At 33.2% G+C, this 25,890-nt stretch overlaps 2 protein-coding genes and 1 long non-coding RNA gene across 4 annotated transcripts; 2 read left to right on the forward strand and 1 right to left on the reverse strand.

The window, feature by feature from the left end:
* Positions 1-1,270: 1,270 nt before the first annotated feature.
* On the forward strand, positions 1,271-13,147 carry LOC120084444 (putative choline kinase 1). 2 transcript variants are annotated; one of them, XM_039040219.2, is made up of 8 exons: positions 1,271-1,556; positions 2,343-2,708; positions 5,862-5,983; positions 6,874-7,069; positions 7,231-7,348; positions 9,086-9,133; positions 12,146-12,246; positions 12,550-13,147. In XM_039040219.2, the coding sequence occupies exons 2-8, from the start codon at positions 2,355-2,357 to the stop codon at positions 12,679-12,681; spliced, it is 1,071 nt and encodes a 356-aa protein (XP_038896147.1). In that variant the 5' UTR covers positions 1,271-1,556; positions 2,343-2,354; the 3' UTR covers positions 12,682-13,147. The 2 variants fall into 2 exon arrangements, with proteins under 2 accessions (XP_038896147.1, XP_038896148.1); XM_039040220.2 differs by having other exon boundaries at positions 1,382-1,556; positions 2,166-2,708.
* Positions 13,148-15,257: 2,110 nt separating this feature from the next.
* Positions 15,258-17,874, forward strand: LOC150033841 (uncharacterized). The gene is made up of 2 exons (XR_016532382.1): positions 15,258-17,489; positions 17,682-17,874. It is a non-coding gene; the product is annotated as an uncharacterized LOC150033841 (long non-coding RNA).
* A 2,548-nt stretch (positions 17,875-20,422) lies between these two features.
* Positions 20,423-21,555, reverse strand: LOC150033842 (uncharacterized). Its single transcript, XM_090317089.1, has 3 exons — positions 21,414-21,555; positions 20,727-21,106; positions 20,423-20,602 (listed from the first exon to the last, which is right to left on the reverse strand). The coding sequence occupies exons 1-3, from the start codon at positions 21,553-21,555 to the stop codon at positions 20,423-20,425; spliced, it is 702 nt and encodes a 233-aa protein (XP_090173215.1).
* Positions 21,556-25,890: the final 4,335 nt, after the last annotated feature.

The raw sequence follows: 25,890 nt of genomic DNA on the forward strand, positions 1-25,890 counted from the left end.
TAATCATAAGTTAACGTATAATGAATTTTTTTTATTTTTTATAATATTTTAATTTTTTTTATAAGTGATGAAAATAGGATACATATAGATAGGTGCATATTAGGATGTACCTAGACATTAACCAAAACAAGATACATAATTATGCTTCAAAATGAACATGACTCAACTAACATCGTGTCTGTATTATCAACACGAAGTTAGAGATTCAATTCTCTCACCCTCAATGATATGTGTGTATGAGAGAGGGGTTAAATTACTATTTTGGTCCATGTACTCTGAGATTTGTTCAATTTTAGTTCAATCTCTTTCAAATATAATGTCAATTTTTTAATTTATGCACTTTCAATAAATTTTAAAAATGTATAGCAAATAGAAAAATTCAAAATATAGTTTAAAATTTTCAACAACGGAAACAAATAGCAAAATTCAAAATACAGTTTCCTTTTTATACATATAATTTAGTCTTTTTTAAATATAGATACTAAATGTTTATGAAAAAAAGTAATAGCCAAAGAAATTGCTAAAAATTGCTTCTGGTCTCTAAATTTTCATAGAAGTTACGATTTAGTTTCTAAATTTTGATTTGTAATAAAAGTTTATGTGTTTTCAAATTTGTAACAATTCAGTCTATGATCCTTAATATGTAACAATTTAATCTTTATACATTAAAATGTATAATAAAGTAGTCTACATTATGAAATTTAGTATTAAAATTTAATAAAATTTCTTGGATAGTGAGATTGGTAAATTAATTACGGATTTGCTATATTTGAAAAAAAAAATTATGAGAATACAAAATTTTTTTTTTAAAAAAAAAAAAAAAAAAAAAAAACAAATTTTATAGAGAGAAAAGTTAGGACATGAGACACAAAGTTTTAAAGATAGATATAGGCAAATAAGATAAATTATATTTTCAAGTCTTTTAATAAAATATGATGGTATCTATCTTCTACATTATTAAACATAATTTATTTTACTTCATCAGGTAATAAAAACAAAGTTTGAATATTATTTATTATATATAAATATATATTTTATAAAATTAAATATTATTTTTAAACTTTAAATTAAAACCTAGCATTCTACATGCATAACACATGTTTATTATTTGTATATATAAAATATTTTTGACAACGTGGAATGAACTTTGATATTCATTTATTACAAGAATTATTATATCATTTTAAATCAACTAAAATGTTCAAATCACTATTTGTTTCTTTCATTTCTGTGAATTGAATTATGATAAAAATTAATTTTCACATAAAAATTTATGTTAAATGATTTTAGAAGTTGAGAGGACGTAGTCAAATTTTGAGACATGTCGACTATTATGGGCGAAATTTTTATATATATATTTCTTCTAAATATCTATTAAAATATTTCTCGTCGGTTTGAAATTCCGTCCCTTTCTACTCTGACTTCAACTTTGCATTTAAAAGCAGAGGGACTTTCAAAAGTTCTTCAAAAATCTACTCAAAGCTCAGTTCATACATACGTCTTCCCATCTTTATTCTCCCTTGAATTCAACGTTATTGATTTCTTCTGGTGATCTAGTGAGTGATTTTTCTTCTCTTTTACTTTCTGAATGCTTTAATCTATTGAATGATTTGAGACTGTTTTCTTGTTTGCATCTTGCCTCGATTGTTAGATTCTCTGTTGAACATAATTGATTTCTTCTAGCGATTTGAACGAGTGATTTTTTCTGATTCCGAGCTGATTTTTCTTTGGCGTTCTTATGGAGTAATTCTGTGTGATTTGTGTTTTGTTCTGTTTGTTCGATTGATACTTGAGTTGGAGATTTCTCCTGGAAGTTCGATTACTTTTCGTTAATTTGATTTTTCATCTTTGACAATCCGATCGACTGTAAACCGAAGACGCTAGCGTCTGGATTATCTGTTTTTCTTGTTGATTTCTGAATAAATTTCGATCCTCCATGTTTTCATTCGTTCAAAATCAGTTTCTGATGAGATTTCTAGAACTACAACCATTCAAAATCTCGTCGCGAACTTCACTTTGCCATCAATTGCTCTTCCGTTATCTCTGAGATTCAGTTTGAATATATGAATTCCGATTCTTCTGTTTTCTCTTATGCAAAATCAGTTTCTGTTAAAATTTCTAGAACTACAATCATTCAAAATCTCTTTGCTAACTTCATTTTGCAGTCAATTACTCTTCATCATCTCCGAGATTCAGCTCGATCACAAAGAAATTCCGTTTTTACTCAATTTCTTTTCCGAATTAAAAAAAAAGACAATCGATTCTGTAATAAAAAAGCTCAACCAGAATTTCAGTATTACAAGATCCGATTAGTGACCACAACAAACAATTTTCACTTACAGGAGTTTGTAAAAATGGCAATAAAGTCGAAAGAATTCGCAAAAGGCGATCTGCCAGAGGAATTGAAGAAATTACTTAAGGCAGTAGCGTTAGAATGGGGAGACAAACTGGAGGACATGGAAGAAGGTCTGCAAGTGAGTCGATTAACAGGAGCGATGACGAACGAAGTGTACCAAATGAAATGGAGCTCAAAAACTGGAGCGCAACCACGGAAGGTTCTGGTGAGAATGTACGGAGAAGGAGTTGAGATTTTCTTCAATAGAGATGATGAGATCAGAACGTTTGAATGCTTGTCGAAACATGGCTATGGACCTCGTCTTCTTGGCCAATTCTCTGATGGAAGAATTGAAGAGTTCATCCATGCCAGGGTATGTAACTTCTCTTCCGTTCTGTTCTGTTCTGTGGAACTTTATTGGGATGTCGACGTTTTATCATTTCTCTCTCCTTTGGGAATCAAAACTAATCAAACAACTAACCAACCAATATCTCGGTTATGCCCTTTCCCCATTCGAAACGCGTTTAAATTGGCATGATATTTAGGTCAGGGTTAATAATCATTTTCTTTCATTTTATTACCATAGTTTTTGTTTTTAATAAAAGAGTTGAATTTTTTAGGAAATTATAGGAAATAATCCTCAAATGTTTCCTTCTTTCACAACTAGGCACAATTTTTAGAAAATTTATGAAAAAGTTTTTCCAAGTCGAGATGGACTACCGAGATTTGGATAAAAACTTAACTTTTATATTGATTGTTTTGAGTTTTCTTGATGAAATCTTAACACTGAAATTCTATATATTTCCCAATCTTTACATAATTTTTTCGCAAAATTTGATTTTTCCTAGAATTTTAAAATCAATAGTCATTCGCAATCCATCTAAAAAATCCGTAATCGATAAATCTATTTAGAATTTTAGAATTTTAGAAATTTAGATAATTGTGGTAACATAAATTGGACGAAACATTTAAAAATTACCTGAGATTTGATATTATGATAGCCCAAAACAACTATTTCACAAGATGGAAATATTTAGGGGTATTTGGGACAAGGAATATCCTAAGACTATAATAATCATCTATTGTTACAGTATTCTTCAATTAATTACAAATACTATTTTAAAACCCTCATTAGCTACAATATTTACTATTTGCTACAATCTTTACTATTTTACATTCATCATTTTTTTATTTTTTGCTACAGTGTTTATGTTTTCCTTCTCAAACTAAAATAGTTTACACCTCAAACACTTACTATTCTAACCTAAACTAAAATAATTTACACCCCAAATACAAATTTTTATAACCGTTATCTAGGACTATAATAACCAATCCATTGCCCAAACGTCTCCTCAAGGATTATTTCAGACAATTTCCCAATTTTAGCCAAATTCTCAAAACAAAAATAATTTTTAAAAACTATTCTTTTAGTTTTAGAAAATTGCATTGATAGAAAGCAGATAACAATAGAATAATTTTAAAGGTGGAATATGTATCTTAAATTTCAAAAAGTTAAAAAAAAAAAAAACCAAATATACTTACCAAACACGTCTTAGTGGGTACAAAATTGCATTCAAATTCTTAAAGCCTATCTTTGATAACTATTTAGAGAGTGTTTGGCTAAGGAGTTGGAATTGTTAACTTTTTACTCCTTGTTTCACTTAAAGAGTTCATGGATCCATGACTAAATAAATAACTTCATGTCTTATCAACTTAAAATATGGACTTCGTGACTAAAAAACTATTTCGGCTTCACACTCTACTCGGTCTCAAATGTCTGTAATTTTTAGACTTAATTTTTTAAATAAAAAAATAAATTTATAAACACTAATTTCACACATAAATTTCTATATTTTGTTATTCATTTTACTATAGTATTTTAGAAAGTCAAGTAAAATTTTGAGAACTAAAAAAGTTTTTTAAAAGTAGTTTATATATATATATATATATATATATATATATATAATTCAAGTGTTTTTTTAAAAAAGCTAAAAACTATAATTGAAAAATAGAGCGAACACAACTGCAAAATTTCAAACCTAGCATTAGGTTTTGGGGTTTTCATTTTTGGAAAGAGTTGGTGGACTTTACAATCTTTTTCTAGCTATACACAAACAAAGGAACAATAAACACTCAATATTTTTTATGCACTCAACCCCAAGTAAAATGAGAATTAAAATAAAGAACGTTTTATTCATTGAAAATGTGTAAATTAAATTTAAGATTTATAGAAATTACGAGACTAAATTTAAGATCCAAGGGAAAAAAAATGAAACTGAAACCATGAAATTAATATTTTAACCTTCTACAAAAATTTTATTACAATCATAGCTTATAAATTAGTGTTTAGTAAACTCAAGTTCGAATGAAAAAAATAGGTATTAGTGTTTGATAAATAAATACTATATTATATTGTTTTAGTTATAATAGCTAAAATAGACCTATTACTAAAATTTTTATTTTTTTGATATAAAATTTTAAATAATTCTATAGAATGATATATTTGATTACTATAAATTAATTTTTAAATGTTAAGAGAAGTTTTATTTAAAAAAATCAATATGATGTAACTGCATTAAAATTAAAAGATATAAATTTGATTAAGTGAAAAAGAAATAGACATGTGAATTCATTCTTAATTTTAAAAAATAAAATTAAAAATTAAAAATAAATTAAAAACCACATCTAAAAATCCAAAAGTGAGTGAGAAACTGATTTAAAAATAAACGTGAATTGAACCTATTTTTAAAAGTGATTTTAGCATAATTAATCTTACCAACAACTCCAAATGCACCCTATATCGGGTACTAAATAAGGATAAGGTTGGAGGTGTTTTAGTGACTTGGATATTAAATGTCCTTTGTGGACCCACAATTACTTTTGTCCATAAAATAAATTGGAATCATAAACATAAATGGTTAAAGGAAATATAAACTTAATTTGAGAACCTTTTCAAAAATTAAAATAAAAACAATTTGAGAAAACTCCAATTTAAACTAACCCCACGGATCTTGCACAAGTCGTAATTTTTTTTTATTTTAAAAAAAAAAGACTTTTTTTAAATATAATAAAATAAACAAAAATATTTATTTGATATACTAAAATTTTACTGTTTATCTACCACGATAGATTACTATTTGTGTTTATTTGGGTCATGATAGATATATATAATAGTCTATTACGTACATAAAATGTGATATTTTACTATATTTGTAAATATTTTCAACAATTTTTTCATTTAAAATCATCATCCTTTAAAAAAAAATCCTTTTCTTTTATGTTAAATAAAGAAATGCTTCATAAAAGAAATGTATAAAATTTTGTTACCAATCTAAATACTATTCTGATTTGGAACTTTGGAGTGATGTTAGAATAAGGAAAAGGTATTTTTAGTTAAACAATATTTTTCAAAACTTGTATAATGCTTAGATGGATAGTCGAAAAATAATTTTAGAAATTCGAAAAATACAAAAGAAAAACTTTTATGATGTAATAATTATATTTTATTTTTCAATTTTATTTGCAGACGCTATCAGCAAGTGATCTCCGAGAGCCAAAAATATCAGCACGGATAGCAAGTAAATTGAGAGAATTTCACAATCTTGACATGCCTGGTCCAAAAACGGTTGTCCTTTGGGATAGAATAAGGTAAAACATATGAATTTCACCTTTAAAAATTTTTGCCCTTGGAAATAAATTGGAAAAGGAGGAAAAAAATTAAATAAAAAAAATAACATCTCGCTGGTAATGATTCATTTTAAATTTTCTGTTCTCAGAAAATTTACATGTTTCTTCCGATTTCTTTATTGTGGTTTCAATTTTTTTAATAGAAATACTTGAATTCGTTCTAAAAACAAATATAAGTGTTTCTGAAAACTACTTTTTTGTGCTCCATTTGATAATGTACAATTTCTTTTTTTAGTTTTTTCTAATTTATTATTGTTTCCCCTGTTTCTTTAGTATGATTTTGAAATATGTTAAAAGAAATAAGTGCATTCCTAGATAAATAATAAAAGATTGAGTTTTCAAATTTCGACTTAATTTTCTAAAACATGAATAAAAGGAAATAATCATACAAACTTATGGCTGAAGTAGTGAGTTATCATCAAAGTGAGCTTAGTTTAGTGATATTGACAGTGTTCCATCCTTAGAAGTCGAATGTTCAATAAAAGAAAGTAGTGAGTTATCAAATTGGACTTTAAGTTTTCAAAATTTAATTTAACATTTTAAAGTATTATTAAAAAGTAGATAAGAAAGCAAAGAAATTTATAAGTGAAAGGGTTGCTGATAAGCTTAATTTTAAAGAATTAGAAAACCATATAGAATTAACGAACGTGTTTTTTTAGTATTAACAACGGTAGGGGTGGGAGATTGAACCTTTGGCCTTTTGGATTAGAGTATATGTTATTATCACTGAGGCAAACTCACTTTAGTAGAGTTAATGAATGCGTTGATAATTGGTTGGATAAGAAAATAAATTAATTAATTGTTAAAGATGATTTGTGTAGTAACTTTTTTCTTTTCACAAAAATAATCAGAAATTGGCTAAGTGAAGCCAAAAGATTAATTTCACCAAGTGAAGTGGAAGAGTTTTGTTTGGAGACATTGGATGAGGAAATAGACTTGCTTCAAAGGGAAATCTCAAAAGATTCTCAACCCATTGGCTTTTGTCACAATGACTTGCAATACGGCAACATCATGATGGATGAAGACACATCATCAATAACCCTAATTGTAAGAGTTTTATTTTATTTTATTTTTTGTTGGCTTCACCATTAAAAAATTTGTTTAACATACAAGATGAAACTTAATTTATACTGTTTAACATACAAGGTAAAATTTGACTGTTAATTGAAAAACATTGAAATTTTTGGATAATTTATTTATATTTGCAGGATTATGAGTATGCAAGTTACAACCCAATAGCTTATGATATTGCAAATCATTTCTGTGAAATGACAGCAGATTACCACTCTGAGACTCCCCATATTTTGGACTACACTTCATACCCAGGTTACACTCTCTATATATCTATTATTATTGTTATCTTTTTTCATATAAAATAAAAAAAAATTCAAACATTTTCATGTATTTTAACTACTTAAAAATGCTTTTTTTAAGGATTTAAATAGCCATTCCAAACCCACTTGAATAAATCATAGATTTTTAAAAATCGTGTTTTTCTTCTCATAATTTCTTACTCATGATTTTTAAATTACTTATAGGTAAACATTTGAATTTTTAACCAATTTTTAAAAAGACAAAAAACTATTTTTTTTTAACTTTGGTTTTGATTTTAAAAATACTACTAAATCGTAGACAATAAAACATAGAAAACCAATAGAGGAAGTAGTGTTTACAGACTTAATTTTTTTTTTTAAAAAAAATGTGGTTACCAAATTGGGTCTTGAATTTTTGTTTTTGGTTTTTTTTTTTAATTTTTTTTTTAAAAATTAAGCTTATAGATGTGTTTATGAGTTTCTTTGTTATGTAATAATCTATTGATTTTTGTAAGTGTTTTAAAAAAACTAAGCTAAAGTTTTAAAACCTAAAGAAAGTAGCCGTCGGAATTTTGTTTTTGATTTTGGAATGTATCTAAGAATTTACATGTTTGTTTAGAAATGATGAAAATCATTCTAGAGGTTTAACGCGTAATCAAACAAAAATTTTAAAAATCAGAAATCTAAAAGCCAAATAGTTATCGCTAATGAGATAAAAGTTATCTAACACACAACAAAATTTGTTATACATGATTTTACAATAATTCAAAGAATATCAAAGAGAAACACCAAAAAATAAAACACAAATAGAGTACAAAGTTTGGTAACCCATTTCCGTGCAATACCACCTACATCTAGGTGAAATGTACCTAGGAAATATAATTTCACTAATATAATCAAGTGATTATAACATTGCACTTATCTGTAAATATGCGACAATTACAATGACACACAAATAGCTTGACTCTGTGAATGATCATTTAAGCTCCCCCTAGGTATGAGATTCCCTCTCAATGAAACTTAAGTTTCTCTTAAGTATGAGAATATTAGTGGACGATCACTTAGCTAAGTGTGGGTCTCTCTCTCACCAAGAACTTTTATCTTTCTACCTTCAAATATATGGAGACCGGTTTACTTGAAAAAACTTAAACTCCCCGTATGTATGAGAATCTATGCTCAAAATATAGTAGAACAAATCAATAAGATCTGGAGAACCACTCAAGATTGACAATGACAAAAGCTTCACATTCTCATAGATTGACACACTTGTGTTATTTTACACAAACACAAGACATCAACTCAAATATTATTCAAAATGACTAGTCGGAAAATACACCAACAAATATGCACTACACATATATCAAGATATAAGAAACCAATCTCAAATCAGAATCAACACGATAATGAAGATATTACATAAATATGTTCAAATTTTACCTGTAATAAAATCAGCCAACCAACCATAGGGCGGAAACAAACTCACCAACCGATAACTTTATTTTTCCAATCAAATTGAATCCTAAATCTCTTATTCATTTTCATTATTAATTATGATGACCAAAGTCAATCACATTACAATGAATTTTCTACAAAATTGTCTGTTTTCAATTACTTTTATATATTTATATTTAAAAAAAAGGAAATGACAAACATATTCAGAAATATTTAAAATAAAATATGAAGCTATCCACTCAATTTTTTCTACAAATTTGGTTTAAGGACTTCCAACTTACAGTAAATCTTCTTGCAGATCTTGAAGAACGTAAAAGATTTGTTCGTGCATATCTCACCTTATCAGGTAAAATACCCCTGCCTTTTTCAGTTTTCCTACTCTCTCTTTTATATCTACTATACTATAATATTCATTTTCAAAAAACAAATAATAATGATGATGATGATAGTAGTAGTAGTAGGATTTCCTCCATACAGGGAAGGTGAACCAGAGAAGAGGCAGTCTTCACTCTCAATACTCTCAATTCGGGTCCTTTTCCCCGTGTTTGGGTCTATGTTCCATAGAGAGTGTGATATTATATATATTAGAGTTCCAAAAAAGGGCCCTAAAAGAGGTCTTATTTGAGAGAATGCCTCTAACGAGACTTAAAGTCATTTACCTCCTCTTGGAATATGAAGATAAGAGAAACTCAAAATCGACATTTTCCCATGAGTAGAAGATGGCTACTGTGTGGTCATTTGTTTACATCCATTAAGACGGACCGTTTTCCCCCAAACCCCCTCGGGGGGTTTTGCTCTTTTATTATCCTTAAGGAAATGACCTGAGGAAATCGCCGAATTCTTATCGAAATTTGGCTCTTTTCCCTTCCTGTTATGAGTGCAGAATTCTGATCTCCGATCGGTGGAATATCGTGCAAATCCATTTGGTTTCCCCTCGGATCCCCCTTCCTCTTATTCATCACAAATCATTTCATGATTCACTCCCCTAACAATGCTAATAGCTCGTTCCCTCGCAATACCACCCAAAGTGTTGCTCAGTCTCTCAATTGAAGTTAGCTTGAAGGAAGGAGGACAGACTCTCAATTTCAGTTAGCTTGAAGGAAGGAGGATAGACTCTCAAGACCAACTTATGCAACTGACATACAACAGTCAGTCCTTATATTTTGCTCATCTAAAGACCTCCGGTAGTTCCATGAGGATGCTTGCTCGTGTTGTTGTGTTTCTCAATCGTAGTGTAGCCTTACTTGACCTTTTGCTCTCTCAGATGTTAGTCTTTATTTCAAGTACGTTCCTTCACAACACCATCTCGGGTGTTGCTCAGTCTCTCCTAAGGTGCACTATCATGTCAAATCTATATTGGCAATTTTCGGTTGGTTGGTAGTTATGGTCGAGGGGTAAGTTGTCTCAACTTGGTAGCTCGACTCATGCCACGACCTAGAATGTCGTTTCACTTGCTACAAATAATTATTCTCAAAGTTTGGGTTAATCCAAAAAGTTGTCAACTGTAACATACAAATTCTAGGACTGCAATCTATGTGCCCGAGTGCTTGGGTTGACTCCCTACACTACAGTAAGATTTCTATGTGTCAATTCTAAAGTTAATGGGAGTTATATCGTCGTTTATTGCCACTGGAATTATCATAGGTGATTGATGAACCTCGGTAGACTAATCATGTCTTATTGTTGACCTGTGTACGCGACAACGTTATAGGGAAGTTCGGATCCGAGACAAAACGACATTAATTATAGGCTATATTTTGATCAATGGATGACTTCTAGACTCGCCGAGTGAGGTGGCACTACATGTGTGACCCACCCACTCCCTTCGAAAAAGGAGAAGCGACATAAAGGGGCTTTCGTAAAACCGTAAGGGTTAGACCTACGTGGAATTGTGTTAAGACGGGGACTGGTGACTCCTATTAGCTTAGCATATCTCCACACGCTATACACGTCTATCTTACCATCAAGGTCAAAAAGAAGAATTTGTCTATTTGTGATATAAGACTTTAGCCAAAATGCATGTGTTAAGCATATCGCTGGTTTTTCGATTGGATGGATCACTTTCAAAAAGAGAAGACCAACTTTGACATTTGTCACTTACGTACGTAATTTGAGTTTTGAATAAAACATGAAATGGAATGAAATGGGTACATTCATAATAATAAACAAAATACTATAAAAAAATTAGGAAAATTATTTTAAATAACAAAATAACTGAAAATATTTACAAATGATAACAAAATATCACAGTTTATCTATGATATATTGCGATAGACCACTATCTGTGTCTATCATGATACAGATAAACACAGAATCGCAGTCTATTGCGATTCATCGCAAATAAACAGTAAAATTTTGCTATATTTATAAATATTTTTGTTCGTTTTTATATATTTGAAAACCACCCATAAAATTACTAACTTTGATGGTTTGTTTGATAATTAGTATTCTACGGTTTTTAGTGTTCCTAAACTATTTCCATAGAATAATCTTTTTAAATCATTTCCTATTGTGTTTATTATTATTATTTTTTTAACATTCTTTTTGTTTAGAAAACATTTGAAAATATTCCCTCTTTCAATTTCTTGGAGAAGTATTAGTTTTAAAATTTAATTTAAAAGACGTGGGGCATATTTTTGTTTAGGAGTCATGTTAAAAGAGGTTGGCTATCTTCCAAACTAAAGAATATTTTTTATGAAAAAAGGGGAAAAAGATTTTAATTTTATCACTAAAAAATTTGTCAATTTGTATTAAATTTTATCTAAATTTTAAATTTCCTCAAATTAGACTCCATCTATAGATTAAAATCGCAATCTTGACCTTGAAAAGGATTACATTTTTTTAGGATAAGTTTTTAATTTGTCAAAGAAAATATTGTTATATGGGTTGGTTTCAATGAATTATAAAACTTTTGTAGGGTACAAAATTGATAAAATTTTTTTAAAAAAAAAAAAAAAAACATTAAAGTTGATCTTCTTTTGGTTAAATTTTATGTTTTGAAAAAATTTAATAATTAATTAGTATATTAATCAAACTTATATTTGTGAAAACTTAATATTAAAGAGATTTATACGTTATTATTATTATTTTTTTTATATAGAATTAGTGGGTGAATTAGCAAAATTGAATAATAGATTAAAAATGAAACATTTATCTAAATCTACGATCTATTTTGACAACATTAAAAGTTTAGAATGAAAATTGTTACAGTGTAATAAGTTTAGGAATTAAAATTGTTTTTTAATTAAAAAAATCAGCTAAAGAATAATTTCATTTTGGTGTAGAAAAAACTTATTTAGGATGATAGCTTTTAAAAATACATTTCTTTAAGAAAATTGATGTGTTGGACTGAAAACAGGTGAAAAGCACACTGAAGAAGAAGTGGAGCAGCTAGTAGAGGATGCTGAGAAATACACTTTAGCAAATCATCTCTTCTGGGGCTTGTGGGGAATTATTTCAGTGAGTATTCTATTATTCATATTTCTTCCTACACAATCTCATTCTAGGGCATAGTTGAAAGTACTTTTAAAATAGTCAAAATATCACTTTTGTTAGGTTATAAATTAATCTAATCACTTTAAAACCATCCATATTTAGTTTAAACACTTTTTTAATGTAATTTTCATAGATTAAAATAATACATGCTTGAGTAATCATTTTAAACATGATAAGTGATTTATTTAACACATTTCTAAATCATTCTAAAACATGTCTTTAGACTCAACAGACATAGTATTTATGTTTGTTGAAATTTTCATGTAGGGACACATAAACAAGATTGACTTTGACTACTTTGAGTATGCTAAGCAGAGGTTTGATCAATACTGGCTAAGAAAGCCTGAGCTCTTGGTTTCTTCTGTTGTTAATCACTTTTATGATCTCATGATAAATTGATATCAACAAAGTGTTTCAAATATCACATATATGAATTTGAAGAAAGATGACAAGACTGAACTGTACATGTTCAAATTTACAATAAAAATAAGTTGCATTAAGTGAAAACATGTGGAATTCAAGAAGAATCAAGCTTTGTTAAGGAACAAGACTTCAAGCTACTTCAAACTGGCGCTTCATGTAGCCTTGCATAGTTACAAATTCATGGTTTTTTTTTTTTTTTTTTAAAAAAACAAACACTTCCAGATGTATGATATCTACTAAAATATATTTTTCAGTTTAAAGTTTTCTATTTGCTTTTTAGGCTACATTTACATAATGGCTAATTATGATCATAAAGTTGGAAGGTGACAACTCTTGAAATGCCTCCTAGAATTTCTAGATTTTCATTTTGAGGCTACATAAAATTATGTAATTTGTATTTACAAATAATATTTGAAGATGTAGCAATTTGAGTTTTAAATCATGGAAGCTTTTTTATTTGTGTCGTGTGTACTTGTGATAAAATGTATGAATATTCGGAGCATTGAAGTGAGGTCGATATTTTTCTTGCTTGTGAAATAATGCTTTGAAGATTAAGGATATCACAAGCTTTGTCCGATCCTTGGTTTGTTAGATCATCTCAAGAATTTGGAGTATACTCCCTATGCTCTATTCTATGTAATAAATCTTTTATAGGGTGTTTAGCTAACCATCATAAGTTAAGTTGAGTTGGTAAAAATTATCAGCTAAATGTTTGACTCACCAACTTTAAGTGTTGGTGAAGTTGAGTTGGTTATTTTTACCAACTCACCCCAACTCTCTCTCCTTCCAATATTTTCAATGGTTCCATGCATCGGCTACCGCCGACGATATACTCTGACGACCACCTTCACACGACCAACTCAATCGACAAACTCCAGGCTCCAACAACCACATCCAACGATAACTCCGAAAAAGATCACATGCAACAATCAGCTTCGGTGACAACCACCTCTAATGACAAGCATCGACATTCACCTTAGACGACCATCTCCAGCAAAGATCACCTCCAATAATCAACTTCGGTGACGACCACCTCTAATGGCTAACTTCAATGATCATCTTAGACGACTAACTCCAACCATCAACTTTGTCATTTTAAAGGACTGTGAGATCGGATGCGAAAGTGCAGATCGTGTCTAATTTCAATTTCACATAATTATAATTATAGAGAAACACATTATGCATTTTACAGAAATTTCACAGTATGCTTTTGAATTAAGTAAAGAAGGGAGATTATGATTAGAATTATACTAACTTTTGAAGAACCAATTCTTCATGATAATCCTCCTCGATCCAGTCACGAACACTTAAAAAATGAACCGAACAAAAAATCACAGCAAAACCAAATCACTATTTGGTTAGACATCACCACCAATGAGCCTTCTATATTCTCTTTAGGGGTTGAGAATTACAGGAGTTGTGAGCTCTATCTATTTCGGGAGAGGGAGAAAGAATTTTTTAGAGGAAGTGCATTTTCTTGGGAAACTTACGTTGGGAAAGAACTTCACACACCGACAGTCTGTAATCTTCTGTGAAAAAGATGAAGAAAACGTAAAAACTCAACTCCCCTTTCCATGATTGAGTGAGGAGAGAAAATAGGGGGAGAGAGTTATAACTCCCTCCTAAATTAATTCAAAATTTAATTCAATAAAAAATTATATATATATATATATATATATATATATAAAAACCAACTTACCATATATTATATAGTAAACTATATGTTATATCTAAAGGAACCCGAAGGTCCATAGAGGAAGCGAGATCGATCCCAAATTTTATTTTTATAGAAATCAAAATTTACAGTATGCAATTATGCATCAAAAGGAAATTTACAGCATGCAATTAATTAAATTAATTAGGTAAAAGGAAACTGCTTACCTTTGAAGCCAAAGATATTCACGAAATCCCTTGAATCAGTCACGAATAATTCGTATAGGACACTACTAATTAGAACCTTCTGTATTCTCTTTTGGGTAGAGAAATCTCAGAACTGTGTGGGCTTTGACTTTTAGGAGAGGGAGAATGAAAATTTGAGAAAGGAAAAATCTTGGGAAGATAAAAAAAAACTATCACCATTCACATAAACTATCACCATTCACAGAGACCTCTCTCTATGAAGAAGATGAAAAACCAGATCGATCGAACTAACTTCCCCACTCACCACATAAAATTGAGAAGGAATTAAGGGGAGGGAAGTTATTTCTCTCCCTTTAATTTTGAAAAAATTAAATTAAATTAAAAATAATTTTATTTAAATAACTATATATATATTAACTCCCTTTAATTTTGAAAAAATTAAATTAAATTAAAAATAATTTTATTTAAATAACTATATATATATTAACTAACTTATTATCTGTATAAATAACTATATATTATATCATATATAAAACATAATCTATAGTTTTTATATTCTATCAAATACAATATAACCTATAGTTATTAATTCTCTCAATAATACATGGTATTTAATATAAATCCAATTCATATTAAATTTAAATCTCATCCATATAATTAGTATTTGAATCATATTTAAATATTTAATTCCTCTCAAATAAATTAAATATTATAATGTATCGAATACATTATAATATTTATAATTAATTTGAAAAATTCAAATTAATCCAAAATTAATTCTCAATAATCCTAGTTGAGCTACGATGGGATCTTATGGACCTCTAGATTGAAGCTCCAATGGTACTTGAATAATTAATTAAACTTCTTTAATTAAATTATTCAACATCCATTAACTGTCAGTCACTACACTAAAGATCGATAGCTGCACTTTTCGCACTACAGATATATTTCTGTGTCCATTGGATATAATCGGTCAATAGTGCGATGACCTTTCACAACTTTCTCATAAGTACAGTTGGGCCAAAATTACCGATTTTCTCCTATAGGTACATCTAGCTCCTTAAGTACCATTGATCCCTCTAATAAACAATAAGTCATAGTCTAACTATGACCAAACCTCTATCGGGCCAAGAGAGGGTGTGGCACCACATTATTCAAGCCCTGAAATTAGCTCTTAAGGGAACAGTTTATCTACTTACTCCAACATTAAGGAAGGAGTTAATTTTGTCTTGTGTATCTGTGTTCTCAGCTCCCCAATCAGAGAATCCCTAAAATGGTAGGCTTATTGAGTCGACGATCTGGCCATTCTCACCCATACAAATCAAAGGACCGCCTTCATAGGCAGGAGTTTACAACTCACTCGGGATTCAGATCATGTCACTCAAGAAATGTAACTCACTCAAGACATCGTCTATATTCAACAAAAGAAAAGCTATTGAACTATTGATGATTCTCTTGTAAACACAAGGTTCATCAACATTCTGATCAAAACCATAAGATTTGATCGCAGTAAAAAAATCTTATATTCCAAGATCGAGAAGCTTTTTTCAATTCATAAATGGACCGATTAAGCCTGCAAACCTTTTACTCTTAACCTTAGGTTATGAATCCCTCATGCTACTCTATATATATGGTCTCCTCAAGATTGTCATTAAGAAAAGTAATCTCGACGTCCATATGTCAAATCTCATAGTCATAATATGAGGCAATGGATAGACTTTAACATAGCAACATGTGAGAAAGTCTCCTCATAGACGACTCCTTCAACTTGGGTATAGCCCTTTGCCACAAATCTAGCCTTGTAGGTTTGCACCTTCCCATCACACACCCTGTTTTCTCTTATAGATCCATCTGCAACCTATAGGTTAACTGTATCAGGTTGATCTACAAGATCCCAAATGGAATTAAAGTACATATACTCCATTTCAAGATCCATAATTTTAATCCATTCATCTTTGTCAACATCCTCTATTAACTTCTTGTAAGACAATGGATCCTCAACATCTCCGCCAGCTACGATAGCTCGAGTTTCTGCTATAATGAATAGGTGGGTTTGCAACCCTTCTACTACATTGAGGCTTCTTCAACACTTGTGGTAGATGTGACCTACTAGATGAACCAACTTCAACAACTTTTGTTGAGGTGTTGGGCTCTTCAACCACTCTTGTTGAAGGTTCAGTAGTTTCACTGGAAAACTCATTCAACATGATCTTACTGTGAGACTTATGCTACCTTATGGGTCCTCTTCTAAAAAGGTAGCATTTGTCAACACAAACACCTTATTATCCTTAGGATCATAGAAGTAACCACCTTTCGTTCTTTTAGGGTAACCTATAAATAGGCACAATTAGGGTGTTCAAAAAACCCGATAACCCAACTAATCCGGACTACTCAACCCAAACCGTAAGGGTTGGATTGGGTTAGATTTTATTTTGGGTTGGGTTGGGTTAAAAAGTATTAAAAAAAATTAAATTTCGGGTCGGGTCTTGGGTAACTCTCATTTAGAGTCGGGTTGACCCGACCCGACTCAAATATATATATATGGACAAACCCTTGGCCACTTGTCCCTCATATTCGCACTCGCAGCGCAACGCCACGATCCCTCTCATCTCACGCCTTACACCTAAATGCCTCACAATCATGCCTCTGGCCTCACGCCTCTGGCCTCACACAGACTCGCAATCGCCTCACGTTTCTAGCCTCATGCCTCAGTTTCTCACGCCTCATGCCTCCGGCTTCACGGTCTCTCACGCCTCTACCCTCTCGGTTCCTCACGGTCGCCGTTCACACCTCTGCCTTAAAAGGCAGATTTGTCGTCCTTCACGCCATATCTTCGTCGTCCATTTTAGTCTCATGCCAGATCTCTTAGTTTGCTCATCATCTCTCAGTCCTTCACGCTAGATCTTCGTCGTCCGTTTCTTTTGGTATGGAGTTTTTGCTTTTATTTTTTATTGATGATGTTGAATCGAAAATTTGCAATATTATCTATGTGTGTTAATCACTGTTAAGTCAATATTAGGATGGATTATGGGTGGCTAATCCCTAAATTATTCATTACTTAATTTTTGCCTTACCATTATGTAACTAATTGAATTAATTTTTCTTCAACCTCGCAGTGTCCCGAGAATAGTCGGATTCTCCAAAGCCGTCACAATGGAAATGGAATTAGACACGGTCGAATCACCATATTCTAACTTCATTGTGAATAAAATAATTTAATTTTTATTGTGTACATATACTGTTTATGTGTGATTGATCTTTATACATGGGTTGTTTTGAGTTAATTGAGAAGTTAGTGTTTTTTTCTAATTGTATAGGTAGGTGTAATTAGTTGTTTACTAGTTTCATTTATTATATAGATGGACAATAGTAGTGTTAGTGCAAATGGAACGGGTAATAATGAAATGTCGCCTCTTCCTCCTCCTCCCTCTCCCAATGTTAGCCAAACTCCTAAAAATATACCACCCCTACCTCCTAAGTCCAATCGAAAGAGACCTAATAAACCAACTTCATCTGTGTGGGATCATTTCACAAAAATGGAAGCGAGTGCTAATGATGGAGCTAGGTGCAAGTGTAACTATTGTGGTAAAGATTACGCATGTGACAGTAATACTTGTGGAACTAGTACTTTATGGAAACACTTAAGAAATCAGTATAAAAAGTACTCATATAAAGAAGAAGAAAAAAAAGGACAAACCACCCTAACTCTTGTACCTTCAAATGATGGAAAATGAGTCAATGCTAGTAATTTTGTGACGACATTGTTTAGCCAACAAGTGTGTAGACTAGCATGCACTAAGATGATAATTATGAATGAGTTGTCGTTCAAATATGTTGAGACAGAGGGTTTTAGACACTTTTGTAGTGTTTCGTGTCCTAAGTTTGATGTTCCATTGAGAGTAACAATCGTTAGAGATGTATATCAACTTTATCTTGAGGAGAAAAAAAAAAGTTGAACTCATTTCTAGTTGAAGCTCTCAAAGAGTTTGTCTTACTACTGATACATAGACTTCGCTACAAAATGTGAACTACATGGTCATCACTGCACGTTTTATTGATTCTGAATGGGTTTTGCATAAAAACATATTGAGTTTTTTTCAAGTTGCTAATCATAAAGTGGAGACTATTGGGAAGGTGATTGAGAGTTGTTTGTTGGAATGGGGGATTGACAAAAATTTTTCCATCACCGTTGATAATGAAAATTCTAACGATGTGGCTATTTCTTATGTTAAGAGAAGACTCAAAAGTTGGAAAAAAGTTGTTTTAGATAGAGAACTATTACACATGAGGTGTTGTGCCCACATTATTAATCTTATTGTAAATGATGGGCTGAAAGATATGCATGATTCTATTGCTAGTTTTCGTAATGTTGTGAGATATGTTCGATCATCACCTAGGAGAATGGAAAATTTTAAAGCTTGTGTGAAAGAAGAAAAAATTCAGTAAGGCTATTGTTTGTTTAGATGTGGCAACTAGGTGGAATTCTACTTATTTAATACTTGAACATGCAATTAAATTTGAGAAAGCTTTTAGAACTTTAGAGGAAGAGAAAGAGGACTCAGATTTTGTCGATTACTTTGAGGAAGATGACTGTGGAAATAAAAGATTAAGGCCCCCAAGTATATCTGATTGGTTGACTGTATGTGTGTTTATTAAGTTTTTAAAAAGGTTTTATGAAACTACCACAATGATAAGTGAATCTTCATATATGACTTCTAATGTTGGTTATAAGGAAATTAATAAAATTAAGTTTTCTTTAAACAAATGGAGCAACAATACCAACTCTGTTCTAAGTATGATGGTTATGAATATGAAGACAAAGTTTGATAAGTATTGGGGTTTTCTTGAAAAAATGAAAAAATTGATGTTTGTGGCTATGGTGATTGATCCTTGGTACAAGTTAAAGTACTTGAATTATTGTCTTTCCAATGTTTATAAGAGTGATGTTGTTAAGGATACAGTTGAGCATGTGAAGTTATATTTGTATCGTCTATATGACTTTTACAAATCACATAACACTTCGACTCGATGTAGTCATGGTACCAATGATTCTCAACAATCAAAGACTGTCACTATAAATGAAGATGATCATGGTGTAGACGATGACATAGATGATTCGTGGATAACTTTTAAGAGATTGAGAGAAGAAAAAAGTTCATAGAAAGTGGAGAATGATTTGACTTCTTATTTTTCTAACAAGGATATGAAAGATAAAGATGATTTTGAGATTTTGTATTGGTGGAAAATGAATGGCTACAAATTCTGATCAGTGGCTTTTGAATCTGTGTTTAGTATAGGAGGGAAGATTCTTGATTCCTTTTAAAGTTCTTTGACTCCAAAAATAGTGGAGGCCTTGATATTTACACAAAATTGGATTCGTGGCAGCTCAGTGTGTTGGGAATGTCCTAAACTCGCATGTAACGACCTAAATGTGTAGTATGTTTCTAGGACGTTACTTTATGCATGCATAGGCTTGGCAATATATTTTCTCAAAGAATAATTAAATAAAAGAGATAAAAATTTTATTTAATTAAATAATGCTCAAATAAGCAAAGAAGAGAAAACAAAAAAAATACTATTCGGGGTACCCCTAACCCAACTTTAAGATCACAAATCCAATAAAGGAATATTTCATAAGTTTTTAAAATGCCTGACTCCTAAACCAGATTCTAGTACATGAAACCTAAGTACGGAAGCAATAATCCGTCCAAATGGCCAGGTCACGGAAGCAATAATCCGTCTAAACTTTGGCCTTTAAATAAAAGAAATGATTAATTCCACGAATTAATTTAAATCTTACCTAGATTTTGGGACGTTACAACCTTCCCTCCTTAAGAAACTTTCATCCTCGAAAGTTCTAGTCTTGGAAGAGCTCTGAATGCAGTGTTCTCTCATCCTTTCGCTCCCAAGTTACTTCCTCAAATTGATGGTTCTGCCACAGCACCTTCACTAGTGGCACCTCCCTGTTGCGCAAAACTTTCACCTCTTTGGCTACAATTTCCGTAGGCTTCTCTTCGTAACTTAAGTTTTCATTCAGCTGCAAGGGCTCACAGTCCACCACATGAGACGCGTTAAATACTTCCTCAGCATGAAGACATGAAAAAATTATGGATTGCAGAGAGAGACGGTGGTAAAGCCAGACGATAAGCCACAGGGCTAACTCGCTCCAAGATCTCGAATGGTCCTACAAAACGCGAATTCAGCTTACCCTTCTTTCCGAATCTTAGAACACCCTTTATTGGCGCCACTTTCAGGAACACTTTGTCACCTGCCTCGAACTCAAGGTCTTTACGCCTAACATCAGCGTAAATTTTCTGTCTGCTCTGTGCTACTAGCATTCGAGCCCTGATCTTCTGCATGGCTTCATTTATCAACTCTACTAACTCAGTTCCCATAAGTTTCCTCTCCTCAACCTCACCCCAGCAAACAAGAGACCTGCAACCTCTATCGTAAAGAGCTTCAAATGGCGACATGCTAATGGTGGCCTGATAGCTATTACTATAAGTAAACTCTGCCAAATGCAAGTGGGAGTCCCAACTTCCTGAGAACTCCAACGCACAAGTGTGCAACATGTCTTCCAACGTCTAATTCAAGCGCTCTGTTTGCCCATCCTTCCGGGGGTGGAAGGTTGTACTAAAGTTTAACCGCGTCCCTAAAGTTTCCTAGAGGCTCTTCAAAAAACTAGAGGTAAAATGAGGGTTTCTGTCGGACACAATTGACATTGGCACACCATGCGATCTTACTATCTCCTTCATATATAGCTAAGCCCATTTACTCACCAAGTACGTGGGCTTCCCTAGAATAAAATGCGCTACCTTAGTGAGCCTGTCTATCACAACCTAAATCACTGAGAAGCCCTTCGCTGTCCTGGGAAAACCCATAATGAAATCCATAGCCACAGTCTCCCATTTCCATTCTGGCACATCCAATGGCTGTAGCAAGCATGCTATCTTCTGCCTTGGGGCCTTCACCTATTGACAGACTAAACATCCGCCGACATAGTCGGCTATCTCCCTTTTCATATTGGGCCACCAGTAATACCGCTTCAAATCTTGGTACATTTTAGTACTACCTGGGTGCATCGAGAATGGAAAGTTGTGAGCTTCTATCAACAATTCCCCCTTCAGGCCATCATCTGCCGGAACGCATAATCGTCCCTGATACAGAAGACCCTAGTCCACCAACACAGAAAATTCACTGGCTTGGCCCGACTCTACCTGATGAAATTTCTGAACTAAGTCCGGATCACCCTACTGTGCAACAATAATCCTCTGCCTCAAGGTTGGTTGTACCGTCAACTGAGCTAGCTGCGAAGTGACTTCCCCTACTGCCAACGCAATCTCTGCTCGCTCCAGATCCTTACACAACCGAACCTACTTAGTGATCAAGGCGGCCGAATGAGCGGTCTTCCGACTGAGGGCATCGGCTACCACATTTGCCTTATATGGGTGGTAGAGGATCTCGTAGTCGTAATCCTTTACTAACTCTACGCTACCTCATGTTTAACTCTTTCTGGGTGAAGAAGTATTTCGGACTCTTGTAGTCAGTGAAAACTTGGATCTTTTCCCCATATAGGTAGTGCTTCCAGATCTTCAGGGGAAACACCACCACTACCAGTTTCAAGTCGTGAGTAGGATTGTTTCGCTCATGGTTTTTCAACTGGCGGGAGGTATAGGCGACCACTCTACCATGCTGCATAAGCACACAACCCAAACCTTTCTTAGAAGCATCTTTGTAGATCATGAAATTCCCGGAACCATCTGGTACCGTGAGAACTGGTGCTTAAACCAACCTCTGCTTGAGGTCCTGAAAACTGTCCTCACAAGCTTTGCTCCAAACAAACGAAGCTCCCTTCCTGGATAGCTGAGTCAACGGTGTGTCCATGCTAGAGAAATTCTCTACAAACCTACGATAGTACCCAGCCAACCCTAGGAAACTGCGCACCTCGTTGACCGTTGTAGGGCGGGGCCAATTTGTAACGGCCTCAATCTTAGCTAGATCCACTGAAACCCCGTCTTTCGACACCACGTGCCTAAGAAAGGACATCTTTCGTAGCTAGAACTAGCAGTTAGAAAACTTTGCATACAGTTTGTTTTCCCTCAGCGTTCCTAGGACTTTCCAAATATGTTCCTCGTGTTCTGCCTCTGTCTTGGAATAGACCAAGATGTCATCAATGAAAATAATTATAAGGGTGTCTAGGAAATCCCTGAACACCCTGTTCATCAAATCCATGAATACCGCTGGAGCATTGGTCAAACCAAAAGACCTTACAATGAACTCGTAATGTCCGTATCTTGAGCGAAACGCAGTCTTCGGGATATCACTCTTCCTTATCCTCAGTTGATGGTAACTTGATCATAGGTCAATCTTGAAAAATACAGTAGCACCCTATAGTTGGTCAAACAGGTCATCGATCCTAGGAAGCGGGTACTTGTTCTTGATGGTCACCTTATTCAACTACCTGTAGTTTATGCACAAATGTAATGATCCATATTTTTTCTTCACAAACAACACTAGTGTACCCTACGAAGAAACACTGGGTCGTATGAATCCTTTATCAAGCAGTTCCTACAACTGGACCTTCAGTTCTTTCAATTCGACCAGAGCCATTCTGGTGCGCGATCGACAGGCTTTCAATTCGGCAATTCGGCAGGCTTCTTGCGGCTAGAAGAAGAAGAAATGACAGGGAGAGGAAACTTGGAGAGGGTGGCGCCGGTGGGAGAAGGAAAAGAAGAAGATTTATTTTTCTTTTCTCTACTTCACGCTTCCCGAGGTCTCCCTATTTAAAAAGTAACCAAACCCTTAACCATACTTCTTTTTATGAAAAGGAAAAACAAACCAAAATAAATAGATAAAAACAAAACAAATAAATAAATATAACAACCCCCATCTCCTTTTCCCAAAAAAACTCAAATCACTAATAAAATATTTAAATCCCAAACTTTGGTTTTTAAATAAAAGAAATGATTAATTCCACGAATTAGTTTAAATCTTACCTAGATTTTGGGACGTTACAATTGTAACGACCCAAATTTCTAGTATGTTTCTAGGATGCTATTTTATGCATGCATAGGCTTGGCAATACATTTTCTCAAATAAGAATTAAATAAAAGAGATAAAAATTTTATTTAATTAAATAATGCTCAAATAAGCAAAGAAGAAAAAAAAATCGTTCGGGGTACCCCTAACCCAACTTTAAGATAAATAACAATTAAATAAATCAACAAATCAAATCAAGGAATATTTCATAAGATTTTAAAATGTATGACTTCTAAACTAGATTCTAGTACATGAAACCTAAGTGCGGAAGCAATAATCCGTCCAAATGGCCAGGTCACGGATCTCTCTTGTCATGCGCTAGTCTATCTTTACCCTTACTTGAAAAACATGAAAGGAGATTGATGAGTATAAAAGTATACTCAATAAGCGACCCACTACTGGGGGCCCACTCAGTGATCTGTTAGTCTTTCCATTAGGACACAAGTGCACACGGGCGGCGTAGGCATAGGCATAGGCATAAGGGCGAACCCAAAGGCAAGCTATGACCCCAGAGATCACAAACATAAACATAAGTGGTGGTCCCAAAAGGACACCATACATAACCATAGGGTGTGGGCTCGAAGGCTCACAACATGTGATGTGCATAGCCCAATGACAACACTAACAGTCATTGACACTGCAAATGAACCATCCAACCTGGCCACACAATTATAACAACAGTTGACACAAACATAGTAGCATAACCTACCTACAAAAGCATTGACACTGCAACCACTTACCTAAGGATACCGAACTGCCCCAAAACGAACCTTTACTCTGCTTGGAAACTTCCTTCACCACCATAAGTTCCTAAATCCAACCACAAAATTCCATGGGTAAGTATAGCTTTGGCCCAAAAATAACCCATGACCTCCATGGGTAAGTATAGCTTTGGCCCAAAAATAACCCATGACAATGGCCTGCCAAAAGAAACCGAAACTTTTCCCCAAACAAAAAAATCGGGCGGAAACAACCACGATCCGACGACAACCAGAACCGGTCGCGCCAATACTGACAGACGGTGCTTGGGTTTAGGCCAGTGGCTGGCGAACGGGAAGGACGGGTTTGGACACTTCAGGTCTGGACGAATGGGTTCGCAACTTCGGTTCGTTGATCGCCGCTTCGGGTGGACGAATCAATCTGGACGCCTCCTGGTGCACGATCGACGGCGGCTTCGGCTAGGTGGCGGACTCCTCGCGCGATCAAGCTTCACCACAAAAGAAACGAAAGTGGAACGGGGAGAACGGCGTGGCGTTGGCAGGGCTGGACGAACGCGAACTCGGGTTGACGGCGAATGGTGACTCCTTCTGGTGCGCGATCGACGGTGGCTACGACTGCCGGCAGGCTCCTTGCGGTTTGAAGAAGAAAAAATAGCAGGGAGAGGAAACTTGGAGAGGGCGGCGTCGGTGGGAGAAGGAGAAGAAGAATATTTCTTTTTTTTTCTCTATTGCACGCTTCCCAAGCTCTCCCTATTTAAAAAAGTAACCAAATCCTTAACCCTACTTCTTTTTAGGAAAAGGCAAAACAAACCAAAATAAATAGATAAAAACAAAACAAATAAATAAATATAACGACCCCCAACTCCTTTTCCCAAAAAACTCAAACCACTAATAAAATATTTAAATCTCAAACTTTGGCCTTTAAATAAAAGAAATGACTAATTCCACAAATTAATTTAATCTTACCTAGATTTCGGGACGTTACATCGCAGTTCGTAAATATTATTAACATATTCTATATATCAATAAATGTTTCATTGAGTATCTTATTCTATAAATTGTTAATTGATATTACATTCTATTATAAATCCAATAAACAAATCCATGGCTATAATATGAATACTTTAATTTTATGTGGCGACAGAAAAGAGGATCTAGTTTTAGTATATAGCCAAAAAGGTCTATAAGTATATGGATGAGATTGGGTACCTCATCTTAGTGACACTATTCGATGCAGCCCATTTTGTATACTGATACAAATGATGTGATCCTGAAATTATTCATGTAAAGACATGTGAGTGAAGACATCCTATGCAATGAGTTTGCATGAGACCGAACCACGGAATAGTCAACTTTCTTTATAATAACCGTTTACTATTAAAACTGACTATTTCAAATTCAAATGACCTAGGGTAACTTGATGGGCAACCCCAAATGCGAAAGTGACGTAAACTAGCTTTAGGCTCGTTCTACAACTTCAGAGGTGTTCGCACAACACTCTTGGAGGGAACGCAGTTGAGTATATATACCGCAGTCTCCACTACAAAATCCCAAAACGAGTTCGGTA

This window comes from Benincasa hispida, chromosome 9 (assembly GCF_027475165.1).
Source record: "Benincasa hispida cultivar pf3 chromosome 9, pf3_genome.v1.1, whole genome shotgun sequence".
Classification (NCBI taxonomy): Eukaryota; Viridiplantae; Streptophyta; class Magnoliopsida; order Cucurbitales; family Cucurbitaceae; genus Benincasa; species Benincasa hispida.